General features: G+C 43.4%; 1 protein-coding gene across 1 annotated transcript in view; it reads right to left on the reverse strand.

Moving 5' to 3' along the window:
- LOC111978210 (E3 ubiquitin-protein ligase MARCHF5) overlaps nt 1-14,925 on the reverse strand; it is a 63,390-nt gene that overhangs the window by 5,316 nt on the left and 43,149 nt on the right. The window contains exon 3 of the mRNA XM_070448414.1: nt 3,895-4,025. Within this exon, the coding sequence (XP_070304515.1) occupies nt 3,895-4,025 (131 nt within the window). The remainder of the gene's footprint in view (nt 1-3,894; nt 4,026-14,925) is intronic.

Here is a 14,925-nt window from a genome sequence, read left to right on the forward strand (position 1 = left end):
CCATCTTCACAACGTCTTTGCCAATATGACTTGACCATGATAATTGAACATCCAAATGGTATACCTAGGAATTGAGCTTCCTCAACTTGATCAATGGTCTCGAACTTTATGGAAAACTCCACTTGAGGTTTTAGGTCTTCAAGAATGTTTTGAACCAAATACAATGATTTTAGTTTGATTTAAGATCCGTTTATTATTAATCTCCCATTCTGATACTGACTGTAACTGCTTATTTAGAATTTCAGTGAGCTCACTGGCTTTGGGTGCTGACATGTAGTGTGGAATAATCCGCATAGTAATTGATTCTAGCTTTGTGTAAGACCAGTGGCAAATTATTTGTAAAAATAGAGAAGAGTAACTGCCCAAGGCAACTGCCCTGTGGGACACTGTACTTTACATATCTGATGTTAGAGAAGCTTCCATTGAAGAACACTCTCTGGGTTCTAATGGATAAATAACTCCAACCATGTGATGGCAGGTGATGTAAAGCCATAGCAATAACAATTTATGATCAATAACATCACAGGCTGCACTGAAATCTTAACAATAAAGCTCCAACTATCATCTTATTATTAATTTCTTTTAACCAATCATCTGTCATCTGAGTTGAGTGACCTTTTCTATATCCATGCTGAAAGTCAGTAGTTAACTTGTTCTCTGAAAAATAGCATCGTATTTGGTCAAACAATTCTCTATCAGTTTACTAAGAACAGGCAGCAAACTGATTGGGCGGCTGTTAGAGCCAGTAAAGGGTGCTTTACTATTTTTAGGCAGTGGAATTACTTTAGCGTCCTTACACACCTGTGGATACACTCCTTTAAGCTTTGGTTAAATATATATCAAACAGGGGTGGCAATACGGTCAGCTACCATTCTCAATAGTTTTCCATAAAGGTTGTCTATACCTGGTGGCTTATCAGTATGGATTTTTTCCACCTCTCCCACACTAACTTGACCAAATTCAAAACAGCAATCGTTCTTTCATTATTATTATTTTTTTATACAAAAATATGATGGTTCACTGTTCAATGTCATTTCACTTCTGAGCTTTTCCACTTCACTAGTGAAATAGTCATGGAAATTATTGACAATATTGAAAGGTTTTGTTATAAATGACGCATGAACTTAAATGAACGATGGAGATGAACTGGGTTTTCTGCCCATGATAGCATTTAAGGGAGTAGCTTAAATAATATAATTTAAGGTGTGCGTAAAACCAAGATATGGTCATATGCCAGGATTCTGAGATAAGAGGGATTTGGAGCTGATTTCCTGGTGTTTTTACAGTTTTTTATGTCCAACAATTCTTTTGGGCTCAGAGAACTTGGGGGCCCAAATAAAACCAGTTGGGGAACACTGGCCTAGGCTCTAGGACAGGATATTTCCCTCCTGCCTCTGAATTGTTACAGAATTCATGTCTGTGACAGAGATACCTATGTAGTGAATTGTGCATAGGCCTATCAGATTTGTGACTATCTGAAGAGTCACATTGACAGCTCAAGGAAGCAAGCAAAATTTTATAGGCTATACCGTAGGGGTTTACTAACTGCATTCGAGTCGCGTGTGCAGTCCGGCAATGTCAATAACGCATGTGTTTTGAATTTATGGCGACCTTGTACGAAGTAAATACGCTAGGCTAAACGCTTCAACGCGACAACCTGCTTGCATAATGTGCTATAAATGTTTTGGGTAATCTGCTGCTGTGCATGTAACATATTTTGTGGAATTGCGTTAGTTCGACTTTGGGGAAAATGTTGTAATTTCCCGGGTCTTGTCATTTTATTTTTTGGGGAAATGTGACAGGATCCCGGATTACCCATGTTAATCCCTGCTCCCTAACTATCCCTAGAGATAGGCTATCCAAAGTCAAACTAACTTTGCCACAGTCGCACACCACCCGGCTGAAGCTAACTGGCGAAATAATTTGGCTTACCCTTCCCACAGACATCCACATCAAACCACACAACGAAACAAACTCACATTTGAATTCAGTTATGGCCGGTAGCGTTTCTTAATTAACCAAATCTAAAACGAGGCTAAATCAGGAAGTGCAGACACCCTTTCATTGTTTGAAACCTCAACATATTACTTCATATTATGAGCCATGTCTTACCTTGCTTCAAAGTAGCCTAGGTAAAAATCTGATCATAGAAAAGTGGAGGCAATTTCTTTCATAAAGACTTCCTCATATGCCATTGAAACCAGTATTTCTCGCCTTTTCTATTGGTTTTCATATCAACTTTCTTTTGTTGCCCAGAAGCCAAATGCACAATCCTAGTCAAACTCAGCAAAAAAAAAAGAAATGTCCCCTTTTCAGGACCCTGTCTTTCAAAGATAATTCGTAAAAATCCAAATAACTTCACAGATCTTCATTGTAAAGGGTTTAAACACTGTTTCCCATGCTTGTTCGTTGACCCATAAACAATGAATGAATATGCACCTGTGGAACGGTCGTTAAGACACTAACAGCTTACAGACGGTAGACAGGACGGACAGCTGATCGTCCTCGCAGTGGCAGACCACGTGTAACAACACCTGCACAGGATCGGTACATCCGAACATCACACCTGCGGGACAGGATGGCAACAACAACTGCCCGAGTTACACCGGGAATGCACAATCCCTCCATCAGTGCTCAGACTGTCCGCAATAGGCTGAGAAAGGCTGGACTGAGGGCTTGTAGGCCTGTTGTAAGGCAGACATCCCCCAGCAACAATGTCGCCTATGGGCACAAACCCACCGTCAATGGACCAGACAGGACTGACAAAAAGTGCTCTTCACTGACGAGTCACGCTTTTGTCTCACCAGGGGTCATGGTCGGATTCACGTATATCGTCAAAGGAATGAGCGTTACACCGAGGSCTGTACTCTGGAGCGGGATTGATTTGCAGGTGGAGGGTCCGTCATGGTCTGGGGCGGTGTGTCACAGTATCATCGGACTGAGCTTGTTGTCATTGCAGGCAATCTCAATGCTGTGCATTACAGGGAAGACATCCTCCTCCCTCACGTGGTACCCTTCCTGCAGGCTCATCCTGACATGACCCTCCAGCATGACAATGCCACCAGCCATACTGCTCGTCCTGTGCATGATTTCCTGCAAGACAGGAATGTTAGTGTTCTGCCATGACCAGCGAAGAGCCCAGATCTCAATCCCATTGAGAACGTGTGGGACCTGTTGGATCTGAGGGTGAGGCTAGGGCCATTTCCCCCAGAAATGTCTGGGAATTTGCAGGTGCCTTGGTGGAAGAGTGGGGTAACATCTCACAGCAAGAACTGGCAAATCTGGTGCAGTCCATGAGGAGATGCACTGCAGTACTTAATGCAGCTGGTGACCACACCAGATACTGACTGTTACTTTTGATTTTAACCCCCCCACCTCTTTGTTCAGAGACACATTATTCKATTTCTGTTAGTCACATGTCTGCGGACCTTGTTCAGTTTATGTTTCAGTTGTTGAATATTGTTATGTTCAAACAAATATTTACACATGTTAAGTTCGCTGAAAATAAACACAGTTGAGCGAGAAGACTTGTTGAGGTTATTAGCAACCCATTCTAGTTGTTGCATCTGTAGATTCCCCCGCTTTCTAAGTTTCTAATATGGAACTSCTCGCATCAGATGCGCTGTTTACAATTGCACTTCGGCAAATGTTTGAAAATGATGTTTTATTGGCTGCTTCATAACAGGAGTTGCATGTTCTGTTAAGATGAGTTACCATAATCTTTAAATGTGATTTCTGTCATTTTGAGTACCATTGGTGGACGCCCTTACGGGTTACGCATCCAATGCATATGGGTCCCGGTAAACTTCTCAAATGGCCGGTAAATTAAAATCTTCCCGGTCCCGTTGTTTCCTGACGGAAACCCTAGTGTGTGTGTGTGTGTGGTGGTCTCACCTGCATGACGGTGACAGCCCCGTACGTGACGGCGGTCCAGTAGATGGAGCCCACCATGATGCCGGCGGCGGCAAAGGGACAGGCCTTGGAGATGAGCCGGTCAAACAGGTCTAGAACATACACCACTGGCCCTGGAGGGAGACAGGGACATAAGAGTTGAAAATAGATTGCACACACCACTTTGTGTGTGAAAAAGGCTATACGGCATTTGTTCCAAATTGTAAAACAGGGTCGTACAGGCTGTTTTCCCCCCTCTATGGCCTGGGTCATATTCTTTAGGGTAGATCGCGAGCTACCAGTAGCTCTCAGCCCACTTATGAGTAGCTGGTCAATCAAAACCGCAAACTGTCATTAACAAAACTCCCGGCTACTATCCAATCAAAGCCACATTGATGTTCTCTCACCCCTGGTTAGCCACTATTGGCCTAAAAAGCCAAACGTTACACTATCTGCCAATAAAATGTCCAGCAATATTGTTCCCGTCTGTCTGTTTGATGCACGTGTTTGTCCATCACTCCGTATGTAGCCAGTTAGCGATGCTAGTGATAACCATCTTATGGGTAGACAGGTTTTCCCCCCAAAACCTTCTCAATTAAATGTTAACTGCAAAGAAGGCTTACCTGACAGAACAATATCTACTACTTCTAGATTATTTCCTCAAATTCGGCGGCGATTGTTTTGCAAACTCTGCAGAAAAGTCACGAGACCGACACATTCCTCTCTTGCTAGATGTGTAATTGAAAAGGGGAATTACACTTTGTGTTTCGACCAAAAGTGGTCTTCTGATGTGACTTAAGCGTTGCCATGGATTCAGAACATCCATTTTTGTTGTTTCTCTCTAAATAATTGTAATATTGAGAGTAAAAACTGGGGGGGAAAATCTCAAATCAGGAAAAATAAAATAGAGAAAACAGAATACAGGAAAACACTAAATATAATTTAATGGGAACCCCTTAGTTAATTACCAGGTATATTGACAGAAAACACATCTCTTTTATACCAAGGACCTGGGAAAGAGTTGCAGGGTAGAGGAAGAGAAGAATGTGCCTATTTGAACGCTATAAAAACTGAGTAGCGTGCAACGTTTCATTTTTCTCATGCTAGAAAAGGTTGGAGGGGCACACCGTAGAAAACAGTTTTGCTACAGAAAACCCTGTTTAACTGTTGGTTTTCAATCACAGGCCTTTTCGTGTGAACTCATTTCATTTGAGCATTTTTCTCTCTCACTTATTTTAAATACTAGAATGCTACAAATAGCTCATGCAGAGGCGGAGAAGAGCACCAGTAAAAAACACAGAGTACTAAAACAGACAACACCTCTGCAGTTTGGGAATGTCTCGCTCTCCAGCAGGGGTCATAAGATGGTTGCTGCTGTCCTGGTGGTAAAATGCTCAGTGTACAGTGTGCACCATCCACCCTTCTCTCCATCTGACCCTACCCCGTGTAATTCACCTACAACGAAAGTAGCCCTACTTGAAGTACAATGAGGAAAAACATACGCAAAGTGAAAACGCATGGCAGACACATAGGCCTACATGCACACTCGTGAGATATTCAACGAGAAAGGTAACTTCAGCAGTAAAGAAAGGCACACAGAATAAACAAAGAACAACAAATACACACACACACCCGCCTGAGACATTCTTAAAGTACAATGAGCAAGGTGACTGAAGTTCAGCCATGAGGAAATGATGAAAAGAATGAGCTTCCTTTAGCATTCCTGTTGTGCTCAGAGCAAAAGCATGCGAGGTATTGGGTTTGATTGGGAAACATTGACACTGGAATGTGTGGCGACAGAGGCTCAGACGGAGAGGAGCGGAATGGATTCTCAAAATGTCCTGAAGGACCAAAACTAGTTTTTAGATGAACGCTACCAATTTTACTATGGCTGTGGAACACCTTCACAACGCGAGAGAGATATAAATACATCGCTCTACCCTAATAACAGACCTGTGTCAAAGACCAGATCAGGCAGCCACCCTCTGTTATATATAGGCTAGTAACCCATATTTATATATCTTGTTTGTATCCAAATGTAAAAGAAACCTGAAAAACAATACTTAGTAACAACTATGTCAACTGTCTAATAATATTAATAATAACACAACTAAAACTTTGATTAACAGCATAAAACTACTAAATWATGAAAACTACAACTACCTATACAAATTAACAAATATCGTCACATATGTCCACTTGTCAGACACACTGTCAAGTTACAGCCATGACCTCCATCTTCCCTTCTTTTCCTTSCTCATTCCTGTCTCGCATTCCAGAGCACTCGGGGGAAACCATGCAATATTTACGGGGACGTGAGACAACCTCCTCTGCCCACACGGGCCCATCCAGATACTATTAATACCAGCAGCAGGAGACCAGTGGAGAACACTAAAGGGAGAGAGGGGACATCAGTTCTCTGATGCGATGTAAAGGATTGTCCTTATCAGGGGCTAAAGCTGAGCTCTCGGTTTAAAAAAAAACTAGGCTAGGATTTCTTGGACAACATTAATGCTGCGTCATTGTTTTGAGCAGGGCTGTGTTCATTTCTATTGCAACTTAATTCAGGGCCGTGTCATGAATTGAAAACCTCAAGTAGAGGTTTAAAATGATTATTTTCTAATATATTGGGTCGGCCGAGGCAACAGCATCAGTTTGACATTGAATGTGGAATGTTTTAGTGATCCTCAACTAGGCCAATGAGCTGATTACGTGGCACTTGTCATCGTGGCACTACAGTCCACTGTTAACCCCCTCCGCCCCCATTAACAATGTTCCAGTGCTTTTGCCCTAGATCTGGGATTTCAGACAGAGACCAACTCAGTACACTGACCACTCCTCTAACGTATAAATTACTTCCAAACTCGAGAAAGTTTCTTTTCTCGCTATATGTTTATTGTGATATTGTACAAAACTTGGTAGATTTGTTGTTCAGCAGCATCGTGGGAACCCCCGTACTATATCAGAAGCTGTTACAGAAGGCTGTGGCCAGACACCAGTCAAGCTTCAGAGTAATGGAGGATACTTGAATAAGGTTGGTCACATTTGATCAGGTCAATGATCAAAATACTATCTGTCCTGGAATTCCCCTAACCACCACGGACAATGTAACCAGTGCTGTGTGTATACGTTTGTCTTTTATGTTGTAAGGAGGTGCCCCCTTCCACTGTGCCAATGAACTAGTCCTGGGTCAAAGTGAGTAATGCCAACCAGTCAGTGCCATGCTGGCACATGTCCCTTGTGAATTAGGATCTCTAATTGGCTGTTGAACTGTGTATTTACTGTTGGCTTCCATGACTGTATGGTGACAGTCTTTCTCCCTCCCTTTGTGATATAGGAGCAGGGTCACATATAGGAGCCGAAGTCCGGCTCCTCCATGACCAGTATCTGTGACGAGAGGCGCCTGAAGCCGATCTACGCCGCCATGCCCAGCATGCATTGACAAACACCTCAGAAGGGGTGATTACCAATAAGACAGTGCATGACAAGTATTTAGTAATATCACCCCTTCAATACCTATGTCACGCATCAACTCTTCCTCGATTTTCTACAGATGGGCAGAACAGATGCTTTGAAATGGAGTCCTCTGACTGAAATACAGGTTGATACTGATGTCTGAATTAGGAGAGACTTAGCATTAAAATTATACAAGACACACATGACTTTTMATAGTATTTTGCTACTATTTAATTGAATGGTACGATCAATAAGGGGGGTACCCAGTGTATTCCTCAAACATTTTAGGGAACTCCCGTCTTATACAGGACATTATACAGGAAGGTGTATTTGTTATATTACATTGTTATATTAGCAGAACACAGCTTCTACAGTATTATGTGCAGTATGGTTTATTCTACATGAAACTGTTATACGTAGTTTAGAATAGCTACATAAGTTGAAGTCAGAAGTTTACATACACCTTAGCCAAATACATTTAAACTCGGTTTTTCACAATTCCTGACATTTAATCCTAGTAAAAATTCCCTGTTTTAGGTCAGTTAGGATCACCACTTTATTTTAAGAATGTGAAATGTCAGAATAATAGTAGAGAGAATTATTTATTTCAGATTTTATTTCTTTCATCACATTCCCAGTGGGTCAGAAGTTTACATATACTGCCTTTACATTGTTTAACTTGGGTCAAACGTTTCGGGTAGCCTTCCACAAGCTCCCCACAATAAGTTGGGTGAATTTTGGCCCATTCCTCTTGACAGAGCTGGTGTAACTGAGTCAGGTATGTCGGCCTCCTTGCTCTCACACGCTTTTTCAGTTCTGCCCACATATTTTCTATAGGATTGAGGTCAGGGCTTTGTGATGATCACTCCAATACCTTGACTTTGTTGTCCTTAAGCTATTTTGCCACAACTTTGGAAGTATGCTTAGGATCATTGTCCATTTGGAAGACCCATTTGCGACCAAGCTTTAACTTCCTGACTGATATCTTGAGATGTTGCTTCAATATATCCACATAATTTTCCTACCTCATGATGCCATCTATTTTGTGAAGTGCACCAGTCTCTCCTGCAGCAAAGCACCCCCACAACATGATGCTGCCACCCCCGTGCTTCATGGTTGGGATGGTGTTCTTTGGCTTGCAAGCATCCCCTTTTTCCTCCAAACATAACGATGGTCATTATGGCCAAACAGTTTTATTTTTGTTTCATCAGACCAGAGGACATTTCTCCAAAAAGTACAATATTTGTCCCCATGTGCAGTTCCAAACAGTAGTCTGGCTTTTTTATGGCGGTTTTGGAGCAGTGGCTTCTTCCTTGCTGAGCGGCCTTTCAGGTTATGTCGATATAAGACTCGTTGTACTGTGGATATCGATACTTTTTTACCCGTTTCCTCCAGCATCTTCACAAGGTCCTTTGCTGTTGTTCTGGGATTGATTTGCACTTTCACATCAAAGTACATTCATCTCTAGGAGACAGAATGCGTCTCCTTCCTGAGTGGTATGATGGCTGCGTGGTCCCATGGTGTTTATACTTGCATACTATTGTTTGTACAGATGAACGTGGTACCTCCAGGCGTTTGGAAATTGCTCCCAAGGATGAACCAGACTTGTGGAGGTCTACAATTTTTTTATGAGGTCTTGGCTGATTCTTTTGATTTTCCCATGATGTCAAACAAAGAGGCACTGAGTTTGAAGGTAAGCMTTGAAATGCATCCACAGGTACACCTCCAATTGACTCAAATGATGTCAATTAGCCTATCAGAAGCTTCTAAAGCCATGACATTAATTTCTGGAATTTTCCCTTGCTGTTTAAAGGCACAGTCAACTTAGTGTACGTAAACTTCTGACCCACTGAAATTGTGATACAGTGAATTATAAGTGAAATAATCTGTCTGTAAACAATTGTTGGAAAAATAACTTGTGTCCTGCACAAAGTAGATGTCCTAACCAACTTGCCAAAACTATAGTTTGTTAACATGAAATTTGTGGAGTGGTTGAAAAGTGAGTTTTAATGACTCCAACCTAAGTGTATGTAAACTTCCGACTTCAACTGTATGTTCAGCAATTGCACTCTTCTCATATTACTCTGTAGGCTACTGACCAATGCAAAGCTTAGAGGAAGCTTTGAATTGGACAGTTGTCTACAGTGGTATGAGAAGAGTGCCATCCTCCTGCATCTCACATCTGCCTGTAGTTATTGAACTCTGCCTGCTGGACACATGGGTTGAGTGTACTCCACCCCTCTGGCTACCTGACTGCACCTGTCCATAACATGTATGGGAGGTGGTGAGGGCCATGCCGGAGTGGTGTCAGGAATATAACCTCTCCTTCTATGTCAAGGTGCCCCCCCCAAATTGATGGGGCCGCAGTTGGAGAGGGTGAAAATCTTCAAGTTCCTCGGCGTTCACATTACTGACAGCCTGAAATGGTCTGTCCGCACAAACAGTCTGGTGAAGAAGGTGCAAAAGCACCTCTTCAACCTCAGAAGGCTGAAGAAATGTGGCTTGGCACCCAAGACCCTCACAAACTTCTACAGATGCACCATTGAGAGCACCCTGTCGGGCAGTATCACCGCCTGGTACGGTAACTGCAAGAAGATCATCAAGAACCTCAGCCACCCGAGCCATGGCCTGTTCACCTGGCTACCATCTAGAAGGCGGAGACAGCCCAGGTGCGTCAAAGCTGGGACCAAGAGACTGAAAATACAACTTCTATCTTCAGTCCATCAGACTGTTAAATAGTTACCACTAGCTGGCCTCCACCCAGCGCCCTGCCCTGAACTTTAGTCACTGTTATTAGCCGGCTACCACCCGGTACTCAACCCTGCACCTTAGACTGCTGCCCTATGTACATAGTCATTGAACACTGGTCCCTTTAATAATGTTGACATACTGTTTTACCCACGTCATATGTATATACTGTATTCTAGTCAAGGCTTCTGGGAAGGCTTTCCACTAGATGTTGGAACATTGCTGAGGGACTTGCTTCCATTCAGCCATAAGAGCATTCGAGGTCGGGCCCTGATGTTGGGTGATGAGGCCTGGCTCGCAGTTGGAGTTCCAATTCATCCCAAAGGTGTTTGATGGAGTTGAGGTCAGGGCTCTGTCTAGGCAAGTCAAGTTCTTCCACACCGATCTAGACAAACTATTTCTGTATGGACCTCGCTTTGTGCATGGGGGCTTTGTAATGATAAAAAAGGAAAGGCCATTCCCCAAACTGTTGCCACAAGTTGAAGCACAGAATCATATAGAATGTCATTGTGTCCTGTAGCATTAAGATCTCTCTTCACTGGAACAAAGGGGCCTAGCCCGAACCATAAAAAACTGCCCCAGACCATTATTCCTCATACACCAGAGTCCAATGTTGGAGAGCTGTACACCACTCCAGATGACGCTTGCCATTGTACATGGTGATGTTAGGCTTTTGTGCGGCTGCTCGGCCATGGAAACTCATTTCATGAAGCTCCCAACAAACAGTTATTGTGCTGATGTTGCTTCCAGAGGCAGTTTGGAAGTCGGTAGTGAGTGTTGCCAACTGAGGACAGACAATTTTTACATGCTACACGCTTCAGCACTCACGGTCCTGTTCTGTGAGCTTGTGTGTCCTACCACTTCGCGACTGAGCCGTTTTTGCTCCTGGACGTTTCCATTTCACAACAGCAGCACTTACAGTTGACTGGGGCAGCTCTAGCAGGGTAGAAATTTGACCAACTGACTTGTTGGAAAGGTGGTATCCTATGACGGTGCCACGTTGAAAGTCACTCAGCTCTTCAGTAAGACCATTCTACTGCCAATTTTTGTCTATGGTGATTGCATGGCTGTGTGCTCGATTTTTATACACCTGGCAGCAACGGGTGTGACTGAAATACACGAATCCACTCATTTTAAGGGCTGTCCACATACTTTTGTATATATAGTGGATTTATATTCCAGACTCTGATAATGCTCGTTCTCATATTTATATTTCTTAATTCCTTTCTTTACATTTTCGGGACTTGCGTGTATTGTTTTGTATTGTATTGTTGGGTATTACTGCACTAGGAACATAACTATTTCACTACACCCGCGATAACATCTGCAAAATATGTATATATGTGAACAATACTATGGGAGATTTGAGGATAGAACCTCACCCGGAGAGCTGTGCATGTCAGTGTGTGGTTTGCCAGCCAAATCCTTAGATTTGGCCAAATAGACGAATAGAATGGCATTCTAGTTCTGATTAGACAGCTGATGTACTCTTCACACAACTTGTTTTTATTTGCTAGGCATGATGTCTTTATCAATACTGTCCTATCAATCTGATATTTACAGCATAAAATGTGTTGTCTTTGTAAACAAGAACACACTCTGTATCTACACTCTGTACGATGTTTTGCAATGTCCACATGTACATTAGCCGATATTAGTAGTTCTGGGATTTGTACCGAGGGAAAGATGTAACAACGGACATAAGGAGAGATGACGCGAGACAAAACTAGCCAGTTAGAATAGAATATTGTGTTGAAGGACAGCTGAGCTGACTCGTGACCGGGCATTCAACTCACAGTTGATACTGTTTCCACGGTAACATGCATTTACATGATGTGAAGAAACGTTGAAARTAAGTTGCAAGCTACTGTTGTAGCAGGGTGTTGTAAAACGAGTGTCCTATGAAACACATTCCAGACCCTGGCTTTAGCCATCATCAATTTTACAGAGCTAGATAGGATAGCCCGCTGTATAAACACAAGGTCAGAGCAGGCTTTAGCKTACACATAGAACTGAATTAGCTGACCATCTTGATGGCGAGACAGGAAGGGAGAAGTCCTCAACTTGAAAATGTCATTCTCTCCATAGCAAAAGCTATCTTGGCTGACTCCCTGTACTCACTACTGCACTTGTTTGTTGTGATTGCATGGCAAAGACGCACCCACATCAAACCACACCCCCAAGATAACTCAAATTTTCCTTCAATCATGGCCGCAAGCATTTTTTAATGAGCATTGTTGAAAAACAGGAAGTGCAGTCGCCCTTTAATACACGATTGAATTTAGAATTGTTGCACAGTGACTGGGCTTATTAAAGCACGTTTCACTCCAGCAGTAATGAGCTGAGGAGCTGCAGCAGAAATCCCGCTCAAAATATGCTGTGCAGGTGTGTGATAMCTGTGCTGGATAAATAAGATAGGCTATACGACGACTAACGAAAATACACACGCGCCAATTTTATTTCCACTGAATTATGCAAATGTACCTATAGACCGATACACACATGACAGTCAAATGTATTTCCATCCACTGGTATTTCCATCAATGATCTTTCACTGAATGCCTGTAGTGACGGTGCTGATGCTATTTTTGGAGAAAGGAATGACATTAGGTCTGAAATGTAAGAACACTGGTGTTTCAGTCCAAGATGGCGGCTTTCTCGCTCTCTACTTAGCGTGCYAGGCAGTCATAGGACTGCAGTGGACTTTTCAGCTGGCTACAGAGACCCGAACGAACYATGGAAGGGTGACATTTGTCACCTCAAAGCTACCAAAGGCTAAACGAGGCACAAAAACTTTTAATTTCCTAAAGTAGTTATGAATATATTGGTTTCCTGCGTCCTGACAGTTCTGCCACTTTCCAGGATTGTGCCTTTGTTTGCTAACCAGATTGATCCCGCTTGAGCACATTAATCTGGGCATATTTTGATGACAGCGTCGGAATCCCTTACGCTTTCTCCATGCCTAAATATTACGCCAACCCCGGCTAGAGGGAACTGGGTCACACTTAATGTCTATTGGCAAAACGGAAAGCTGAGCAATTCATTTTAGCGCTTGGCAGCAGATTCCATAATAAAGATTATTAAAAGAGGGGAGATGGGATAGAGAGAGAACTGCATCCCACTTCTTAATTGGCGGGCAGGCAGGTTGGCACACTGTTCCAACCCACTTGTGTACCCTCTCCCAGAAGGACCAGCAAGGACACACCATCCCTCATTTTACACCACCGGCCAAATCCGCATGATAGGATGGGTCGAAATGATCAGTTGCTGATGTAAAAACAGCTAGCTTAGCATACCAGTGCTACAGCTAACTGCACTCTCCTCTCCTACTAGAAATCACAGAGCTTACTGCTCACAACTAGCAGAGGAAAAACATGACATGAGTGGTGAGCTACATCCAAACACATACACCACGGTGTAAATCCACTATTGTGATGCTGCACCAACCAGAGGCCKGGCCCTGAGAGTAGGAACATGAGTAGGCCTAATGCCCATCAGGCTAACAAATGAGCTGGGTTCAGCCTGTCAGCACTCGGGAGGGCTCGCGAATGGCGCAGCGGTCTAAGGCACTGCATCTCAGTGCTAGAGGCGTCACTACAGATCCTGGTTCGATTCCAGGCTGTATCACAACCGGCTGTGATTGGGAGTCTCATAGGGCGGACCACAATTGGCCCAGCGTCTCCCGGGTTAGGTTTTGGCCGGGGTAGGACGTCATTGTAAATAAGAATTTGTTCTTAACTGACTTGCCTAGTTAAATAAAGGTTAAATAATATAAAAAATGTTAATTAATTAACACCACCCAGCGCCCATACTCTAGCTCTGCCTTTATTACACACATTTAAAGCTGTCCTACATGTTTGTGTGCAGTTTCCAGGGCTGATTAAAGTCAATTAAACATCTTAAAGCCATTGCCAACTGTGGGAAAGTAGACAACTTTAATTTTCTTCCTAAYTTTACTTCTTAGCAGCCCAGTCAGATGGGTGAATATAAATCTAGACACAGAATCTGTTTAGTCTCGTGTCTGTCTGTAGGCCACAGTAATCAAGCCCAGAACACAGATTACTCCCAAGAACACACTTAATCCCAAAATGGCGTAGKAGTCGGACGTGTGTTTTGTCTTGTCCCGTGTAAATAATAMTTTTCCTCGTTTTTRCCCAAATATATTTRGTATATATTTTAATCTCACTTTCCATCCACGGACTGAATATACTCTCCTGCAACCRGCCTCACCCAATGTGGTACGGATCTGCTATTTTTATACTTTAGAACCGGAACCCCCACCAGAAGTCAGTTAGCCACTGCTAGCGGTCTTCACCGTTAACTCGGGACACCAGCCAGCCTCAACTCGGTCTATACCTGCCAGTCTGCACAGCGCGATATCAACCCAGAGCATATCGGACTGRTTTTTCTCTWCCACATCTCCAGATTCCTACCGCAAGCTCTGGACCTTTACACCGGATCATCACAGCTAGCTAGCTGCAATCTGAGTGGCTACTCCTGGCTAACGTCTCTGTCCCGAAGCAAGCACCAGTTAGCCTTGAGCTAGCCTCGAGCTAGGCCCATCTCCTGGCTAGCCGAAGAGGTCCATCAGCTAATTCTTGGGCTACAATACCTATTTGCCAATTCGCCTGGACCCTTTCTTGCCGATACGGAGCCCCGCCGATCCATCACGACTGGTCTGCCGACGTAATCGTCCGAGGTGGTTTCAACAGGCTTTTCCGTTGCGACGTCGCCAAAGATCCATCTGCTGGGCACGGCCCGCTAGCTTTCTGAACGCCTTGTCTCCAGCTCGCCTAGCGTAGTAGCGACTACCGAACAGCCCCGACTCAC

This window comes from Salvelinus sp. IW2-2015, linkage group LG18 (assembly GCF_002910315.2).
Source record: "Salvelinus sp. IW2-2015 linkage group LG18, ASM291031v2, whole genome shotgun sequence".
Lineage (NCBI taxonomy): Eukaryota > Metazoa > Chordata > Actinopteri > Salmoniformes > Salmonidae > Salvelinus > Salvelinus sp. IW2-2015.